This window comes from Azolla caroliniana, unplaced genomic scaffold (genome assembly GCF_043228905.1).
Source record: "Azolla caroliniana isolate FFs.n. ecotype wild unplaced genomic scaffold, voAzoCaro1.0.p SCAF_1, whole genome shotgun sequence".
NCBI lineage: Eukaryota > Viridiplantae > Streptophyta > Polypodiopsida > Salviniales > Salviniaceae > Azolla > Azolla caroliniana.
In genome coordinates, this window is record NW_028230436.1 from 8,039,452 (window position 1) to 8,059,779 (window position 20,328).

The 20,328-nt window shown below is 35.9% G+C and overlaps 2 protein-coding genes and 1 non-coding gene across 4 annotated transcripts; 2 read left to right on the forward strand and 1 right to left on the reverse strand.

Annotated features, from left to right (window-relative positions):
* The first annotated feature begins 307 nt into the window (after positions 1–307).
* LOC147868778 (uncharacterized) lies at positions 308–6,670 on the forward strand. Of its 2 annotated transcripts, none has more exons than XM_087323249.1 (13): positions 308–425; positions 1,519–1,661; positions 1,979–2,097; positions 2,675–2,781; positions 2,879–2,966; positions 3,059–4,049; positions 4,154–4,208; positions 4,443–4,524; positions 4,604–4,684; positions 5,620–5,724; positions 5,906–5,964; positions 6,048–6,195; positions 6,306–6,670. In XM_087323249.1, exons 2-13 carry the CDS (start codon positions 1,532–1,534, stop codon positions 6,369–6,371), a joined length of 2,031 nt encoding a protein of 676 aa, XP_087179375.1. In that variant the 5' UTR covers positions 308–425; positions 1,519–1,531; the 3' UTR covers positions 6,372–6,670. The 2 variants fall into 2 exon arrangements, with proteins under 2 accessions (XP_087179375.1, XP_087179382.1); XM_087323256.1 differs by having other exon boundaries at positions 309–425; positions 6,051–6,195.
* A 1,667-nt stretch (positions 6,671–8,337) lies between these two features.
* TRNAL-AAG (transfer RNA leucine (anticodon AAG)) lies at positions 8,338–8,418 on the reverse strand. Its single transcript has one exon. It is a non-coding gene; the product is annotated as a tRNA-Leu (tRNA).
* Positions 8,419–15,099: 6,681 nt separating this feature from the next.
* LOC147868780 (putative xyloglucan endotransglucosylase/hydrolase protein 5) lies at positions 15,100–20,252 on the forward strand. Its single transcript, XM_087323267.1, has 4 exons — positions 15,100–15,419; positions 16,601–16,701; positions 16,983–17,176; positions 19,468–20,252. The coding sequence occupies exons 1-4, from the start codon at positions 15,182–15,184 to the stop codon at positions 20,057–20,059; spliced, it is 1,125 nt and encodes a 374-aa protein (XP_087179393.1). The 5' UTR covers positions 15,100–15,181; the 3' UTR covers positions 20,060–20,252.
* The last annotated feature ends 76 nt before the right edge of the window (positions 20,253–20,328 follow it).

Consider the following 20,328-nt stretch of genomic DNA (forward strand, 5'->3'; position numbering starts at 1 on the left):
TTCTTTGTGTCACGGGCACGGTTGATATTTATACATTAAATACATCATAGACGTATACATATACATATACGTATATACATATACATATACATATACATATACATATACATATACATATGTATGTGTACATGTATTTACGTATATGTATTATGTAGAATGTGAAGTTCAGAGAGAGCCTACATAAAACGCGGCTTCCTTTTCCTTTCCTTTCCTTCCCCTGCTGCTGCTTCTTCTTCACGATAAACGAAGAAAAGCAGAGGAATACTCTCTCTCTCTCTACAGACAAGCAGCCTGCCGGACACCAGCGAGCAAGACGACCGACCCATCTCATTCCTTCCCAATTCGTGCCCCCGTCCCCGTTATCCGTTTCACACCCGATCTGTACCCATCTCCTCCCCCTTGCCATCAGCTCTCATCCAGTGAAGGTAATCCCCTGAAATAGAAACCCTAATTCTGTTTTCAGCAGCATATCTTCCCTCCCAAATCAATCCTGTTGTTTATATTATTGTCTTCTTTCCATATCTTGTTTATATATCTATATCTATATCTCTCTCTCTCTCTCTCTATATATATATATATATATATGGATGTATGTATTGAAAAAGCACATCATTCTCTCTCTCTCTCTCTCTCTGTGTCCCTCTCCCTTTCTATCTGTTACATGCGTGGACTTGCATGACTCTCAATCTGGTGTTTTGTAATTGCATATGTGTCACAGGTTGAAGGCCCTTCTTTTGTTGGATGATTTTTTGAAAAATTTGTTTTTTCTTGATGCCTCTGTTCATCTAGGCTAATCAAATAAATTGGCAATAGGAAACTCTAGATTGCGAGCATCTAAGACCTTGTAAGAGAGAAACTAGGAAATGATAGTCAAGGGAAAAAAAACCGAGTTTGCAACCTGGACTTCGTTCTAATTTTGACTTTTTTCTGAAGATAAATTGGAGAGATAATGGGTATTGCTAGACATATTTAAACCTCCATTAGTAGAGGTCTACGTCTTCTACTGTTCCAAGAGGACACAGTTGACTAAAAGATAAAATAATGGAAAAAGCTGTAATAACTATTATATATGGAGGCCAAAGTGGCTTATTGGACCCTAACTTTGTCTGAGAATCATAATGTCATGTGATCATCTCATTCATTGGTAATACTAAAACTTCAGGTGAGTGTGAACTAAAATTTTGAAATTAACCTATCGTAGTAAAATGAAAGAGCTAACCCTAGTACTGATTAAGTTTTGTGTCCAGATTATTTTTTAACATGTTCTCTCTATGTCTCTTGATTCTAGAGTGTTTCAAGTACTTTCTGTTGCACACAGACCTTCCGTGAATGTTCCATACAACAAAGTTGTTCTGCTGTTTGCATGAAATTCTTGGAATATTGGAGTATCTGTAAGAGAGAGAGAGAGAGAGAGAGAGAGAGAGAGGGAGGGAGAAAAGCTAAAGTGTCACATTATTATGCTGTTGTTCATAATGTATTAGAATTATGCCAATACCGAGCAATGTATCTGTAAAACAGGTGGCACGTGGTGATGGATTCACAAGATAATGTTAGCCAGGTGACTGAAGCTGTTTATAAAACGAAAATTGTGCAGTTCCTTGGCCGATCTGTTCCAATCATTTTACAAAATGACAATGGTCCATGTCCTCTTCTTGCAATTTGTGAGTCACTTCTCTGCTCTTCGCAATAAGATCAATGACTTGTTTCAAAATTTTGTGAGCACTGGACCATACGCTTTTTGTGAGCTCATTTACCTTTTCACATTACACCCGAGGATTACTGGATATAAACAATATATTGTGAACTGAACTCTACGTGAATGTGGAATAGAATCTAAGAGTATCCAATTCCTTTCTTTGTGTGAACTTTTCTAGAGTATCGAAATTCAGTGCATAGATGTATTTTCTCTTTGTGATTAAAATCCTTCTAAGATGCACAAGTTGATCAAATATTGATGGATGCTTTGATTTTTCCACAGGCAATGTTCTGCTTCTGGAGAACATTTTGAAACTTAGTGTGGACACTGTGGAGATAGGGTCATCAAAGCTCCTTTCTTTGGTGGCAGAGAGGCTTCTTGATTCCAATAGTAACATGGAGGTAAATCTAGTGTATTTTGGATCATGGTTTAACGTGAAGACCACCCATAATGATCAGAGACTTGACCCATGATTTATATGAATTATGGACATAATGGTCTACTCTCACTCTACTTTTGGACATCATTCATACTATGCTTCCAAGCAAAGATGCATCCATGGATACCTTCCCTTTTGTTTTTATGAGGAAGTTAATTGTTTCTTGGCTATTCTAGGCAACCTCTTACTCACGGATTTTTGAGAACGTTTGTATGACGCCCTGCATGGATTGAAAATATGTGCAACATGATTGTCTCCAATGAAGAATCATCTCTGCATTAGATAACCGAGAATCTGAAGTTATTTCTAAACTCTTCATGATAAAAATAAACCCAACCTGTTAAGTTGTGAGGATAGGAAAGATCTTCAAATCTTGTTTATGCCTTAGAAGATTGCTCAAGGAGACAGCCCACACATGAGGTGTTAGGGGGTATGATATTGACCGTCGAATCTTACAATCTATTAGTATCTTATTTGTATGTTATAGTTGTCTTTTGATGAGACGATTTTATATGACTTTTTTGTTTGCTGCAAAACAGAATAAAGATGAAGAATATACACGTAACCAACGACAGAATATATCAGATGCAATTACATTGCTTCCTCGGTTAGCAACTGGTTTAGATGTGAATGTTCGCTTTAGGAAGTGAGTATTTATGCATCTCTCTTAATAGTATTTCAATTTTAATAAAAAGTAGAAGGTAAGTTAACAAGGGGTTTTTATGGGCTTTTTATTTATTCAGTATACATGATTTTGAGTTTACCCGTGAATGTACTGTCTTTGATCTTCTCGACATTGGTCTTGTGCATGGTTGGTTATGCGACCCCCAGGTGATATAATGCATCCACATGTCAATTTCAGGTTTGCTTGTTTCAAATTTATCTGAACATGCTCAATATTCTCCATAATTCTCTTAATGCAGGATGAAGTAACAAGCAAAGTCATTGGTAATAAGTCGTACAATTCTCTGGTCGAGAAACTTGTGGATGGCGGGGACTTCACTACGGAAACAAAAGCAGCTTTAGGAGTTCCTTCTCCTTCACATGCAGTGCTTCTAAATACACAATCTTTCAGTGAGTTGCAAAAGTTGAATGTTGCAGAGATTGAGCGGCAACGTAAAGGTGACGCAGAAGAAAAATTTCAACTTCTGCAAGCTTTAAGAATTTCGATGAATTCAAACGAATACCCATCAGGCCAGATTGCAGATGATTTTGTTTATGGAAATGTCATCCAGAAGAATGAAAATACGGAGCTTTTGGCACAAGGCAAAAATTCTGTGATTAAAGATGACAAGGAAAATCCACATTTAGTTACATGTAAAGATGAAAATTCGTTTCTACAAACTAGCATGGGAGCAGACCAATTGGACTGTAGTGATGGTAGTGGTGCTGTCAGCATTCAACAGATCGGGAGCAGTAGCCATGCCAGAGAAGACACAACTTCTTTGGAAAGAGATGCAGTGTTGCCAGTCTATGACAAGGAATCGAAAGTGCTTCCTGTGCAAGGTCTACAGGAAGTCCTTGAAGTTCAGAGAACAAGTGATCATGAGGATTCCTCGGCTGAAGGATTTAAAAGAAGAGAAGAAGATGCAGAGTTGCCAGCCTATGATGAGGAATTGAAAGTGCTTCCTGTGCAAGGTCTACAGGAAGTCCTTGAAGTCCAGAGAACAAGTGATCATGAGGATTTCTCGGCTGAAGGATTTAAAAGAAGAGAAGAAGATTCCAACTGTGCAGTTCTTGATCACCGGCCAGTACTTTCAACATCAGAGTGCATGCTTGATATGGAATCATCTCAAAGCCCTTCTGAAAGGGAAACTGAGGTTGGAACATCTCAAATTGAGGATGGGTTGGCTACATATGAAGAGGAGGTAAATTTAGCTGGGGGTCTGCGAGAAATAGGTCTTGATGAAGAAGGTAATGAGTCTTTCATGAAGTAATATATCCACATGCCATATGTACAGCTATATACATAACAGAACTAAGTTTGTTTTCAATGACACATTTTCTACTTCATGTAGGTGTCATCATAAGTAATTTTCTGCAGACTCATGCGAGCCAGCTTACCTATTACGGGTACATAATTATTTCCGTTGATAATTCCTACTACATGCTTGAGAGTAATGTACTTACAATGCATGAGAACGGTCACTGATAATATATACATGTTTAGCGTCATCAATGTCAAGCCATAATTTGTATATGCATATACTATTCTATCTAGTGGTGTTATGGTTAACATGTGTAATAAGTAACACCAGATACTCTTACTGGGATATATGTAATTGTAACAAGTGCTATGTTTCTCAGCCTTTTTTGTCTTCAAGAAGGACTAAAAGAGAGGGAGCTTTGTGTTTTTTTCCGAAACAATCATTTCAACACAATGTTCAAGGTATTGAAGAGCTTTTCTTGTGGCCCTAATATAGATGTAACAATAGTTCTTTCTAGTGACATTTACTCTGTTGTTTCAGTACGAGGGTCAGCTTTATTTACTTGTTACAGATCAGGGCTACATAAATCAGCCTGACATTGTTTGGGAGAAGCTGGACGAGGTATGCAATTATCAAGGAGACCTCATTATTCTCATTGATATTTTTTCCTTTTTAATATGAAGGCCGCATTTACCATTTTAGTTAACTTACGACAGGATTATATATGAGGACCATTACTACTAGCTATGCCCCACCTTTCTGGTTGAATTTTGTTTATATTCATTTACTTGGGCCAATACTGGTCAATCATCCACAATAGTAGTCATATATCCTCCTAATGGCAGCCCGTTTACTATTTTTGTTGCAAGTGCAGAGATCAGGAATTGAAATCCTAGCCTAGGTTTACAGGGGAATGCCCAAAACTACTAGGAAAACCCGCAGTTTAATCATTTTACTGCTTTTGGGAATGACTTACCATCTTTGACAATATAAGTTATGAAAAGAAAAATTAGATCTGGAGATAGTACATGCTCGATGGTTCAGAAATAAAAAACTTCAATTCCTAATCTGTTGGTTACAATGCAAAAGGTCCAAACTACTAGGACTATCCTTCCGATCTTTATCCTTATACTAGACTGATAATGTTGTACCATCAGTTTGCATAGTGACAAGCAAATTGTGTGGCTTCACATGACAAAGAATTTTAATTTTATATACCAAAGGCCAACATCTTAATGCCTTATTTTATAATTGCTGAGGCATGCTCCTAGTAATTCAGATGGGTGCTCCAGTGTGTGATCACACCCTCAGTTGGATAGAAGATTTAAGGAAATAAATAGCTCACGAAGCCCTCATGTTTTCGGAGTTGAAAGGCCTGTTATAAGAGATTGGTCCTCCAATGTGTGATCACACTCAGTTGAACAGAAGGTTAAGGAAATAAATAGGTCACTAAGCCCTCATATTTTTGGAGTTGAGAAAGCAATCCCACATTTCAGACTTGGAGTCTTATGCAATGTTGTTGATATTGCTTATGTGTTGCCGGTCTCGTGTTGTAGGTATATGGAGATACAGTGTTTATGACAGGTACATTTTTACCCTTCCAAGCAGGAGAAGAAGGTAATAGCGGCTGGGATGAGAGGAGCGCAATTGCTCATACTGAGGTAATTTTGCAGAACATTCAGTTCTAGATAGAGATCCTGATAATCGTATGGCATTCTGGTTTTTCTCCATGCTTGTGTACATGTGCTCGCAAACCTACAGCTAGATCTATATTTACACATCCATTCCTATAGTTTTTCTTCATGCTGCACCTAATGTAATGGACCAATCCTTCTTGCACAGGAATTTCTTTCAGCTCAGCAGAATCATAATGCACAAAAAGTAGAGTCCAGCATTGACAGGTAGGTTTACATACATGCTTTTTATTATTTTGCATGTTAACGAACATATACCAGTTTGAGTTATTATCTGGACATATGCACAGCAGCTTGGACCTACAACTTGCCATGTATCTTCAACAGCAAGAGTTTGAACAACAAAACCAGTCGAGATCTACTCCATCAGCCTCGACTCTGGCTCGTCCACAGCCACAAACAGAACCTGGAAGAGCAGATGGCAGTAGGCTTATCACAGTAAGAGATCACATACCATATGGCATTACTGTCCTATAAGCTCTTGATTTTTCAGATTTTCCAACTATGATGTCTCTTTTTTATTGTTAGCTTTCTCAATTGTTTTATAGGGCCCCAGAAAGAGTAGCTATTCCTCCTCGAAGCAGGATGCAAAATCCAAATGTGAGATCATGTAATATGGGAATCTCCGGTTGTCATGTCACTGTAAGCATGGTATCAGGCCTTTTTTATATATCGTATCATATCAATATATTTCATTGATTCTTTCTTTCAAGCGGCCAAAAACAAATTTTCGGAGAGCTATGTGTCATCAGTACATGATTTGAGACCTCAAAAAGGCTTAACGCCTGATATTTTGTATGATAGAACTGATTGTAAAAAGATAACAATGTAATTGATGCTGACCCGCATGTGGCGAGGCTTGTGACATGTCCGATAACAAGTTAAAAGCAATTAATAATCAAGCTCATTTTGTAACCTTGTTTATGATGACGGACGGCTATGGTCTTTAGCAATGCATAGCATATGATGGATTCTCTCTCAAGTCCCCAAGCATGAACGTCTAAACTAGTCATCATGCATTACACGAGAATTCATCTCACAACGTGTATATTATAGTTTTCTATATTGGAGCGATTGCATTTGGATAACATAAGAAACTGGATTCATTAACTCGCAAATTTTTCACACTACTAAAGTGCCATGTACTACCAAAGAGATGGTTTAGTTTATGTATATGGATTTAACTTCTCTTTGCTATTACTGTTACAACTGAAAGTAATGCTGGATGAATGCATGGTGAAGGTATGTTGCTTGCAATATGCCCTTATTCTGAGAGTGAGTTTACTAGTGGCAAATAGATATGAGAAAAATACTTCTATGGCTACATCATTTTTGCTTCTCGCTCCTTTTTTGTTTTCCTTTATTCCGTTACTTAACCAATCTTGGTTTCCTATTAAAAGTAATCATCAATTTGGTTTCATATGCTTGTAACATTAGCAATCAAGTTCTGGATGTAAAGTTGTCTATGTTTTTTATAATTATTATGCTTTGATCCATCTGTAGTTATTGGTTGACAAGTAAGACCTTAGAATATTGGGATGACAAGTAAGACCTTAGAATAGTACACCTTTTTAGTTGCTGATTCCATTTTTTTCTCTTCATTGATAAGCATTTTGGTGGTAACCCTGAACTTGTGTGTGAAAGTTAAGGCGAGAAATACCTAGTGTGAACATCTTAACCACCTTGCATTTGGAAAATTAAGGGCATCTTGTAATAAAAAAACATATTAACCCAAATATACAAAGCCATCAATGGATCTTCATGTGAAACAATTGAATAGAAGGAAATGGGATTGGCAATCAAAATAGAATATTTGAATTCATATTTTTTACCAAATGAACCATATTGTACATGCATTACTGTAGCTAAATTTGGATACATGCACGAACCACTTCCCTTGTGGAATAAAAATGCCTTACCAAATTCCTAATGTGGTTAAAGTGCAATTTAATTTGGTGAATATTTCACTAACTTTACATGTATACAATATAGTTTCACATGTATAGCCAAGGTAGCCTTCAATTTCGATTTTCTACGTTGATAATTAAAAGAACTAGGGAGAAGACACTAAAACACCAACATAAAATGACAATTGTCGTAGTTAGTAAAAGATTAGAAACCTCCTAAAATGACAAGATGCTTGAAAAATTGTGAGCAAGGTACTATGTTTTGGCATTAATTTCTTGGTAATGCACTTAACACAAAAACAAAAAGAAGTTATTGAGTGTCCTTGCTGTTTTCTTTACATATATTGACGATAAAGTTTGGTGTACTGACTTCATGACATTGTTTAGTGTGGTGGATCCTTGGAAGAGTGTTGCGATGTCTTTTTCTAGCATGAATGTACGATACTGATTTAAATAATAGATTACCTTAGAGATCATGCCACACATCTTGATTTATCATTAAATGAAGTTGCCTTGGGAGATTTAAACGGGGTTCGTGCATAAGTAGAAACTGAGCTTTGCATTAAAGTAGGAAAAAGAAAGATAAAATCTTGCATAAATATGTATAGGAAAAAGGAAGACAAAACCTAGAGTATGGGATTTGAGTCAAAAAATTGATAATGAAAACAATAATTGACGAGAGTGGGATTTGAACCCACGCCCTTTCGGACCAGAACCTTAATCTGGCGCCTTAGACCAACTCGGCCATCTCGTCGGATGTATGAAATTGCCAATTGTTTATTATAATATTTTAGTTTTACGAAATTGTTTGTTTATAAAGAACCAATGTTATATATCTGGCTCCAAAGGATGACAAAAACATTACATGGGATTGTGGCAGTCTAGGGACATTTGGATGAATAATCTTTCTTCATGTCATTGTCAATGTGAAAGAAGTTTCATCAAAAGAGGGACTGTAGCTTCCATGAAGAGTGAGGACAAGAGGGCTACATAGAAAGACAAAAACTACTTCTATAATAAAAAGAAGAAGAAGAAGAATCAAGATAGGCACACAATTGTGGAGAATTCACTTGGAAACAACATAAAATGTTTGTGGAAAAGGTTAAGTTTATTGAAAAAAGTAATGGTTAGGTCATAATCCTATGTTGAAGTCACGGAAGAAGCTATGTCTTAAATGTTTATTAACCAATATTTTGGACAAACATTGCTCATGATTGCTACCGATACATTAGAATATATATCCCAACATAAGCAGTGGCCACGGCGAAAGAGACATGATATGACATCGTTGAAGTATCACTCCATGAGAAAAACATTGCAATATAAGTCTTCTCAATGTTTTACAATTGCGAAGTACTATCTTTTTTAATGAGAAATTATTCTTTTTGTGGAGAGGGCGCTCCAATGCCTTGATGTTATGGTTGTGTATTTTTTTATAGAGAAGAAAGAAGAAGCAATTGCATTAATATCTCCTAATAACCTTAAGATCCAATATTGAAGGGTAAATTTAATGAATTAAGGATTCTTGACCACATTGACCACCCGAATCAAAGGACTAGATACGAAGATGGAACGACATTAGCATCCCATACCACCACATATGAGCTCATATTATACCCCAAAAATTAGTTAATAATGGTTTTGAAGACCACCACATGTGCCTAGCTAATAGATCCTTAATAGGATTGTCGTCTAATACAAAAGGGTTTGCCTTGATCCATGAGGTTTGGGCATTGACAACCAAGAATTTTCAATTAAATGGTTGCACATGGGAATTATAACACATACATGTAACCAATCACTCTTGTGGACTTGGAATGTTAATGCATGTAAATAGCGTGACTACATACACATGTGGGTATCCACAACACACACACATACACACACACACACACACACACACACACACACACGTGTGTGTGTGTGTGTGTGAGCAATGTATGTGACATGACAATGCCGAAGGTTAATTTTAATGGGTTAAGAATAGAATACGTGGGAACCAATTATTGTAGGATTTAAGCACAATCTGTAAGGATTTAGCACACGCACAAATTTGGTAAATTGGGAGCTTTAGTTCAATGATAGAAAGTAGGCACACTACCCCCCTTCTATATGGTATCTTAGAGAACATGGTTGAGGCTTTGTTTGTGAGATAAAAGTCTCATTCTTCATAGATGGTTGATTTTTGAGGTACAATATGAAAACATATTTGATGGTATGGACTTCTTTCCCCCATGTTACCAACTTAATTGATCATTCGCATGGGCTTAGTACATCGACAAAATTGACTTATGAATTGGTACCATAAAATCAGAAGGAAGAATGTATTCTTAAAACCACATTTTGAGTGTTGTGGCCATTATGAAAATTTACTTATGTCATTTTAATTACTAATTACAAGAAATGAATGACACTTCTTGAGCTCAACTTGATCACTAATGTTCATTTATAGCCTTAATTTGGATGTGCATTGCAGTAATGTTTCATGTTTGCCTACAAACCTTGTGATATAAACATTATGAGGTTTTCAAAATATCAAGTACTTCTTCAAGAGTCCAAGACATTTGATTGTTGACAAGGGATTTTAGATTGATTGAACTCTAAAAGTGAGGATTGGTTCCTTGTTTTTCCTCATAATGATTTAGAACTTAAATTCCTTCCTTGATTTTGGTAATTTCCTATGAAAAATGTGTCCATAAAATTTCACAACTGATTAAACTTTTTATTAATATTTTAAATGGTCAAATACATAAGCAAGTACCCTAGTCTACACTAATTCCTTATAATGGTCATTCACAAAATTGTTCTACCATTCTCAATGAGCATGTTTGCATTAATTTCACACTTATCTTGCATGGCCCTTGCAAAACTTTTGGGGTTCAAACCATGACAATCATTCTATAATTGAGATTGTTCTTTATCAATACACAAAACATTGTCCTGATGTGGCGTGGCCAAAGGTAGAAAGAGGATAAAAAAAAGGGGGTCTAGCTACAATCACAGAAATATATATACAAGAAAACATAAAAATAAATGAAGGTAAATGGTGTATCGATTAGTCTAGCTATTGATTGAGTATGAGAGGTGTGGAGTTCAAATATTTGCTAGGAGTTAATCCCAAATCTTAAATTGGGCTTCCTCTATAAAAAGGAGAAGAGGGCTTATTTCAGATCACCCATTTTGTGGTTTGGAGCATGCCGTTAGGGTCTTTGCTTCTTCTTCTCCTCCTCCTCAACGTACTTGAGGATTTAGGGTTGTATTTTACTCCTCCTTCACATTTTAGGATTTATTTCCTTCTCCTAAACATACTTTAGATTTGAGGGTTTTCTTTTTTATTGTATTCACGAGAGTGTACGTTTTGGGTTGAGAGTGTTTAGAGTGTTTAGAGTTTGTCTCACACGAAAAGGCGGTGTGAAAGAGAAGGGAAGAGAGAGTTAGCTCATTGAGCAAGGAAGGAGGCTCAAAGTGACACTAGGACAATACCTCAACAATGACAACAACATAATCGTTTATGGTAGACGAGGCATTATCAAAGGCAACCTAGCTTGGATCCTTGCCACTAACCTATTGTCCCCACTTCTCTTATAATCATTGTTTGTATCACCTTTGATTATCATCATTGTACTTATTCACTATGTATCTTTTGTAAACCCTACATTATAAAGAGATTTCTTCTATAATCTTGACTCTAGATCTTGATATGAGTTCATTGGGTCTTACTCTCGTGTATTAAGCTTAATCACTTTATTTAATGTTGAATTTCTATTCAATAACAATAATGTTTTGCACACATTCATACATTTAAAACTTAGGTACAACAAATAATCAATCTTTAAAATATTTTTGTGATCAAGAAAATCTTATTGGGTGCAAAGGTAGATGGTTTGAGCTCATCCAATTCTTCAATATCTCCAATCACAAGGTTTCATAGCCTTTTGTTCTGAACCATTGTTCTACTCTATGTTTGTCTTGACTTTCTTGTCTCCTTGCTTGTCTCTTGGCTCAATTTTAAGAGTTATGCTTGGGTTATTGAACTCTCAATGTATTTTGACATGTCTTGACTTGCTTGCTCTAATATGTTGACTCGTGTATCCTTGCTCCACTCAACATTAACTCATATATGCTTGCTCACATGACTCTATATGTTCCCTCAATCATCCAATTAATCTGTTTATCAGTCTTTCCATCACCTTTGTTGTGATCCATTCATGTATGCTTCATCTCAATCTTCCAATCTAGTCAACTTATTTAGCTAATCATACATCCACTAATATTTCTACCTGCAATAATGAGAGTTTGATCTCCTTCTTCTTAGACACAAAGATGTTGAGTCGTGCTACCAATCTTAGCCAAACCATGTATGCTCTATAACAAACGACAATTAAATGCTAATGTGCTCAAAGATTCTTTACATGAGCTAAGTCACGTTCTTGCCTCAAAACACAAAATAAGGTTGTGAGAGAAATTTGATGGCACATGAATGCATCAACATGGGTTCATCAACCATCCCCAACCTTTGCATTCCTTTACTTTGATTATTTCAAGTGAGTCACGTGTAATTGACACCTTCCTAACAAGACCAACACACACAAATACAACTTCATGGATTCATCATCCATATGCAACCTTGGCAATACTTTGTTTTGATTATTTCGAGCAACTCACCTAGTGTAAACTCTCCATCACTCTATGACGAGTTCTTCGCTTTCCTACAAAGTTTGAAACCACCTTTGGTGACACTAGAAAACATGTAGCCTTCGAGAACAAGCTCTATAACTTACAAGTTACAACATGGGTCATTGGTAGCTTTGATAAATGCCATCAAATTTCTAGCAACTTGCATGTGATGTTAACTAAGAAGAGCATGATTTCCTTCGCCAATTCCACCATGGGCTCCTAAGTGACAAAGAATTTCTTGCTCAACCTCATTAAACTAGGCAACCTTAGTGAAGCGATTAACTAAGTTGGTTGTTATGACAAATAATTGTTTGGCTTGATCATTCTACCTTGGTCAACATCTATGCCCTCCTAATTTGGCGATGTCTCCCTAAGTTCTTAATGAATTAATGGTGATGTCTCCATAAACCAAAGATTTAGCCTTGGCGTAGCCCAGAATTTGTTATACTCAAAATCTCCAATCTATAGTACTTATTTATTCATGGGATAGGTAGGTGTTGTGAATATCTAGGCTTTAGGAGTGTATAAACACTTTGATGACATAAGAAAAGAGGATGCAATTAGTGAAGCATGTAAGGAAGCAATACAATATTTGCATTTAGCTACAAACATATGGACAAAACAATGATAGCTAGAGTGTAGAACATTGCAATTCTTGAGAGTAGCCACATTGACAAACAACTTGATCTTTCACACCAAAGCATATAAAAGTGCACTATCACTATATTCAAGATTGAATTGAGTGGTTCGTTAGAGAGCCACATTGATGAATGACATGGTCTTTCATACAAAAACGAAACACATAAAAGTGCACCATCAGTATATTCAAGATGACATTGAGAAGAATCATATTATCACAATATTGCATTGAGCACACATATAAGAATGTATAAGAAAACAATACAATTGCACTTTCATAAACTCTTTCTACAACCCTCTTTGGTCAATATTGCAATTTTATGTGAATAACAAATCTAATCACATGCCATGCCCATCAAGTGGAAGACGGTTTTCCTACATAATTTGTAGATTGATGCCTACATTAAGAATATATATATGGCTCCTATATAATTTATATGTAGATGTAGATACTTGCATTAGTAGGATGCAGATGTTTACATAATTTATTTGTAGATGGTTTCCGACATGAGCGTAGGTTGATAAGAATTGTTAGCTACCCACCATGTGTTGGTGAAAGGACTATATGAGGAGATAATATACGAGCAAGGGTGACAACTCTTGTTGTTCTTGGGAAGCTTGCAAATATTGTAGTATATGTTGTTGATAACTTGACTGTTGTAGCAATAGTAGTATAGTGTCCCACTAAGGGTCAATCTTGACCATTGTACTCCTATACGTAGTGAGTTGCATATTTCTTGTATTTGTAAATGTGTCATATCTTTGGTTTTGGCCTTACTCAAAACCCCATTTCTATTATGTAGGTACCACTCTAGCTCCACTATGCTATTACACACATCTTAGGGTGGTGCTTGTTGGTTTACTTCAACATCTATTGCAAGTGAGCTCTTTCGGCACCTTATTTTAAGAGGAGTTGGCTTTATGTCAACCAATCTTACAAGACATTAATGAGTTTATTTTGCTATAAGATGCTCACTATTGTAGTGACAACAAGGGTTTTGTGTATTGCCATGCTGGTTTAATATATAAATCTACTTTATTGTTAGGGGCGGTGGGAGAGAGAGAAAGAAAAATATAATTAACGTCTTCTAAGACCAAAGTTGTCTCATGAGGCAATTGGTTACAATAATGGGATGTGTACCCAGTCATCGAAAGGAGAGAGAGAGATCCCTACATTCCACAGTGGCATATACTAAATTAAGAGGTTATGTATGGAGTAATAAAGAGGTGAGAAATTTGTAACTCGAACTCAAGACCTAAGGTTAGTAATGTATGAACATACCACTACGGTAAGGTAATTAAACAAATAAGTAATAAACTTCTATATTTGTTGTAGTCATGCTAGTGCTTTCTTCTTTCATAATGAAAGCCATTATTTACTAAAAAAAAGGGAGGGAGAAAGATGCATAGAGAGAGAGAGAGAGAGAGAGAGAGAGAGAGAGAGAGAGAGATTGCACTTGAGTGCATGAATGACATGATAGAACATTTGTAATATGTAATATGTAAGAGTGTGTGTGTAAGAAATGAAGGTTAAGGGTTGAAAGAAGTGTGTGTGTGTGTGTGTGTGTACTCCAACGGAAATGGAGGTTAAGAATTGAAAGAAGGTTTCACAAGACAACAATTGGCACTTAGCAACAATGGGCCCCAAGGTTTGATGTATTGAAATGTCTTTCTTTATGTATGAGACATATGTGTCTACCTAGAGTATACATACATATAGATAGATAGATAGATACAAACAAACATACCTTGAGAGAGAGAGAGAGATTGACAAGGCCACCCGAGAGAGACATGTGTGGGGTACATGAAAGACAGCTAGGTTTGTAAAAGCACATGAAGGGGAGTTAGAGACCACGTAAAGAAAGTTTTGGACCTTTCCTACCCACACACACACACACACACACACACACACACACAATTAATTAGCATGTTACTAAATAGCCTAAACAAAACCCCCCAAAAGAGTTAATAAAAAAAAGAGCCCAATTGACAATAAGTGATGAATGATTCTTAACTCTTTTCTCTCTCTCTCTCTCTCTCTCTCTCTCTTATCACTTTTATGTTTGTTTTTCAAAAATGTATGTACATATATGGATGGATGGGTGGATGGATGGATTCAGTTGCTCTGTTTTTCTTTTATCTCCTTTCTTCATTCTCACTTTCTTGAAGCTTTCCTTATAGCTTCTAAGCAGTTTCACACTATGGCTTCTTCATCTCCATCTTCTTCTTCTTCTTCTTCACTATATCTACAACTGATCTTCATTGCAACTAATGTTGCTGCTCTCCTCTTCTTCCTTCCCATTGCCTCCTCTCTTTCTACTACTAGTAATGCAGGTAATGATCTCATCTCCTCTGTTTTCTACACCATGTCAAGCCCACACAATGTACAGTATGTGGATGGCGGCAAGGAGATCCATCTCACCTTAGATCAGAAAAATGGTAAAATATGAAATCAGTATTTAATATCATTTTGTAAATAGTTCAACTGCTATGCATTCATCATTAACTTAACCATGGTTGACTTACAATGCTTATCATCTTAAGTTAACCATGTCAATTGAGTTCTTTGTTTTTATGTGACCACGCACACATAAAACTAATCAATTGACAATGGTAACTTAATGCGCGAGCATGATTTATATGCAACAAAACAATACTCATACCCAATCGTGACCAAAGCATGAATAGGTTATGCAAATAAACAACATTAGTGTCTTAGCTAGATCAATATGGCTGCAATAAAAGTTGTCTGGCCACTCACATTACCATGTATCACTTTAAAAGTGCTTGTTTCTTTGTTTCAAACCAATGGTTGGTTGTTATGTCATCACCTAATTATATGTTAGATCTAGCATGTAACAACATTTGCATTTACTACTAGCAAACAGAGTATTTACCACGAGAGCCCAACACCATGTATTAAGCACTCAATGTAATGGTGGTCTAACCATTCATTTGGAGCTCAAAGCATGAATAAGTAATATACAAAAAGAAGTGCCTTTGACATTACATGGACATCAATTAAAAATCATGTTTTCCATTCTCCCTAATGGTTAACTATCTACGATGCTACATATAAATGTGTCGATCCAAAGCATGCCAACCTAGTGTCATAACAAGGTGAAAAAAGGTTCACCTCCATGCCCCCAATGATTGGTAAGAGATCAAAATTCATAAAGCAAGAAATTATTATGTCGGAGAAATGAAACAAATGAACAATGATGGCTATATTTGTGTGGAAGAGGACAAGAGAGAAATGGTACAAATCATTCAATGCGATTAAAATTCTAGTGCATGTGCCTTCAAATAAGAAAAAAGAAAACTATAGAATTTCATTTTTCACGAAATAAGATAACTAATCCTTGATGGTGCTAGAAAGCCTTGGGGGGCCTACTTAAAGTTGTACAAGTGTGAATATCTAAAGTGGTGTCAAAAAGTATATCACATTAATTGTGGTTAATGAAAATAGTGAATTCATGTCATTTCATCCCATCTTGTTAGTAGCCCCAAGTTCCTATATGTTCAACATAATGAACCATCCATAATGGTTAACGTGGTATGGTTATGCTTTCTATTTTTGTTAACTAAACCATTAATAATACAAATGGGATGAATGACAGCCTCTGGCTTTCAATCGTACAACCAATACTTATTCGGACACTTCAACATGAAGATAAAGCTAGCACCTGGAGATTCTGCAGGAACAGTGACAACATATTATGTAAGATAAATGCTCTTTACATTATGTTGTGATTATTATTAACGTTAACCTAGTGTAATATGAGTATAAACTATTACTATCAATGACTATAGTTTATCGAATGAAGTTTGTGAAGATTTAGATTAATTACAAATCTTGCTTTAGTGTTGAGGTTAAGACTGACACTTAATTTGACAATGATCAATCTAATGGTGATGTTATGACTTATTTTAGTGAAAAATATTGATCTAATGATAGATTATGTATATGGACCTAATTGATTTTTGAATGATTTAATGTAGTTTTCTTCACTAGGACTCCAACATGATGAATTGGACTTCGAATTTTTGGGCAATGTGTCTGGAGAACCAATCATCTTACAAACGAATGTGTATGCCAATGGGGTAGGGGGAAGAGAACAACGCATTTTCTTGTGGTTTGATCCCACTTCAGATTTCCACAACTATTCTATTTTATGGAATCGACAACAAGTAGTGTAAGTTCACACTTTGACGCACTCTCAAATTAAAAGGATACATCATGCATTCATGTCAAGTGAAGTTAGACATATAATGATCTCTCACTTTCCATTATGTAAATGCATGTAATGATAAGGGAACATTTAATGGCAAATCTTGTAGATAATGCAAATTCTACCAGACTCCATCACATCCATAGTAATTAGTAGGTGTTGGATAAAGGTGGCATGCACAAGGAACATCCAAACATAGCCTATGTGATGGTATTTCAAAGTTATGGATGAACACTATAGAAAAAACTTTGGTTGAGTTGCCTAAACCATATGGGACCCTAAGACCCATCATTAGGTGTCCCATTGCTACCACAATATGTCTCATAAAACTTCTCTTTTGTCTTAAACTGCAAATTATATTGCGACATGCTCATACACATAAATGCATACCAAGGTATCATACCTCCCCTTAAAACCATTACCCGTGAAATATCAAGTTGATTGCTTGATTGATCATTGTGTTTGTGATTGGTTCCTTAGTTTTATGATGTTGTGAAGATTAATGATTGTGTTCTTATGTGAAGTTCATCATTGATAGATTCATTGAAAGTGTTGGAATGGAATAGTTATCATATGCTTTGCAAGCATTTACGATTTAGCTTAATAAGTGGCGCATTCTGGTATGTGAACAAAAATATTTGCCCATAGGCGTGTCATCATAGGATACCAATGAGGCCAAAGACTACAACCTACAACATCCAAATATCTATGAAACCAAGTTCGATGAGAAGGCTATAGCCTATAAAGGTAGGTGAAGCCACACATGAGTGTACTTTCAAATGGATTATGAAAGCATATTGAATTTTTATAACTTTCTTATGGTCATAGTAAGTTAAAGAGAGAGTGTGTTCGTTAATTTACTTGTACACTTACACGCATTGAACAATGTCATGGGTAAAGTCATCATCTCTAAGATACATGACCATTGACCATCCCAACATTTCCATAAACACTTCAAATAACTTTGGTGGATGCCTAAAAGGGAAGCATATTTCTTTCTATATAAATTTAAGGGTATGACATCACAAATTATTCATGAGGATATAGCATAAAATTCCCCTAAACACAACAATTCCACATATCCTCACATGTAGGACACCTCAAATATTGGTCAATGATATCTAAGGCATCTAGAGTATGCAAAAGAAATCCATTCTAGTGATTATTCAATAGACATAAGAAGGTGAACTACTGGTTGTATGTGTATCAACAAGAGATTTGTTAGGCAAAATAGGAATATATACACACACAAGGAATATCAAACTTTTCCTTTGTGGAAAGGTTCATGATTGATACGACTATATAAAGATTGGAGAGCACCTAACTATCAATGTATTAGCTCTAAAGGTCATTAAGTGCACGTCTCTATGAATTCCAAATGAACTTTATGAGACAAAGGCATAGGATATGATCCATATAATGTGCCAAATGAACACAAGCCAAAATGCATATACAAACTCTAGAACATTAACATGTTTGGACATGCAACTTATTGACAATAGATCTCCAGAGGCTCAAAAGTGGAGATACTTTAAAGCTCTATGGCGATTACACAAAAACAAGGGGCTTGTGGAAGTTTGACATTTGCTTGATACTTGCAAGGAGAACCTAAAGAATAACAAAATTGACATAATGTCATTGTGAGCAACATATATTTCTCAAGATTATAATGAAGCAATTCCCATTATGCATAGAAAAAGTATTCTATTTTAATGCATTGAAGTTAGAAGCACTTGACGTTCATGATTTGACTTAGATTGAAGGGCGAATACTTGTATTCGTGCCTAGGGACACATGGTAAGGTTACTCTTAAGTCACCATGAAATAAAATGAAGGCCTACATTAGAGTAGTAGGTACATTGACTAGTTATTGTAAATCGGTGTCATCTTTTGATGTTTATGATTGAATTCTAATGAGAAGGAGGTTCCATTTGTTATCTCCTGCTTTGTTTTTCCCATAATACTCTTGGACACCATGACTCATATGCTTGAGATTTCCAAGAAACATGATTTGTCTCTTAATTAAAGAGTTGTTATTTATCAAAACATGTTGTAGTTAAACGCAAAGATAAAAGTTCCATCATTCATTTACTTCTTGTAAAGTCACAGTATTGTGTCAAAGAATATTAGAAAGTTAAGTGAGTCCAAACCTGATTATATTAGTTATTCATGAATGTACAATACATATTGACTACATAAAATGGCTATTTATGCTAGCGTATCAAAAACTAAAACTTGAATTGTGTGGAATGTAGTTTCTTTGTGGACAATGTACCTATTAGAGTATTTCCCAACATAGAGGCAAAGACGGGAGTCCCTTACTTGCACAATCAAAGCATGAATGTGTATGCAACAATATGGGATGGCGATGATTGGGCAACAGAAGGAGGTCGAATAAAGGTCAATTGGACTCATGCACCTTTTGTTGCATCATATAGGGAATTTAGTGCAGATGCTTGCATTGACACTAATGCTAATGCGGCATCAGAATGCGCATCGCTTAAGTGGTGGAACCAATATGAATATCAAGTTTTAGATTATGCTCAACTTGGGCAATTAAAGTGGGTGCAAGAAAACATGACAGTCTACAATTATTGTACTGATTATGCACGATACAACGTTACACCTCCCGAATGTCTATACTCGACCCCTATATCATTTAGCACTGCACCATCTAATGTTCCATCTTCCTCGTATGCTCCTTCGCCAAGTCCCTCTATGCACAATTTTGTTTCACCTTCGCCTTCTAATGTTCTTCAATCCAACTCACAAGTCTCTCCACAAGTGACCTTGCTTACACTCACTCAATTCATACTTGTCTCTTTTCTCTATGTACTATTGTATTGATCCACTCTTTGTATTTTGCACATTACCATTTTATTCTGAAATCTTTTCCTGAGACCTCCATCTGAACCAAACACATACATACACCTCTAACAATGTGTTTGGCACTTTGTATGGTATCCTATTTCTTCCTATCCACTACCCAAATTTAAATAAGATATTCAACACAAAAGCAATAAAATTATTTTTTTATCCACTGTATCAAGTGAATTTGATAAAGCCATACATTTCTAAAGTACAATGAAGAGTAATTATACATGATATTATACACT

Excerpts from the sequence above, each read along its gene's own strand:
- LOC147868778 (XM_087323249.1), top strand. The coding sequence starts at position 1,532 with ATGGATTCACAAGATAATGTTAGCCAGGTGACTGAAGCTGTTTATAAA. Across the intron at positions 2,098-2,674 it reads ATTCCAATAGTAACATGGAG|AATAAAGATGAAGAATATAC; the intron begins GTAAATCTAGTG and ends GCTGCAAAACAG. Across the intron at positions 2,967-3,058 it reads GTTGGTTATGCGACCCCCAG|GATGAAGTAACAAGCAAAGT; the intron begins GTGATATAATGC and ends CTCTTAATGCAG.
- LOC147868780 (XM_087323267.1), top strand. The coding sequence starts at position 15,182 with ATGGCTTCTTCATCTCCATCTTCTTCTTCTTCTTCTTCACTATATCTA. Across the intron at positions 16,702-16,982 it reads GAACAGTGACAACATATTAT|TTTTCTTCACTAGGACTCCA; the intron begins GTAAGATAAATG and ends GATTTAATGTAG. Across the intron at positions 17,177-19,467 it reads TGGAATCGACAACAAGTAGT|TTTCTTTGTGGACAATGTAC; the intron begins GTAAGTTCACAC and ends TGTGGAATGTAG.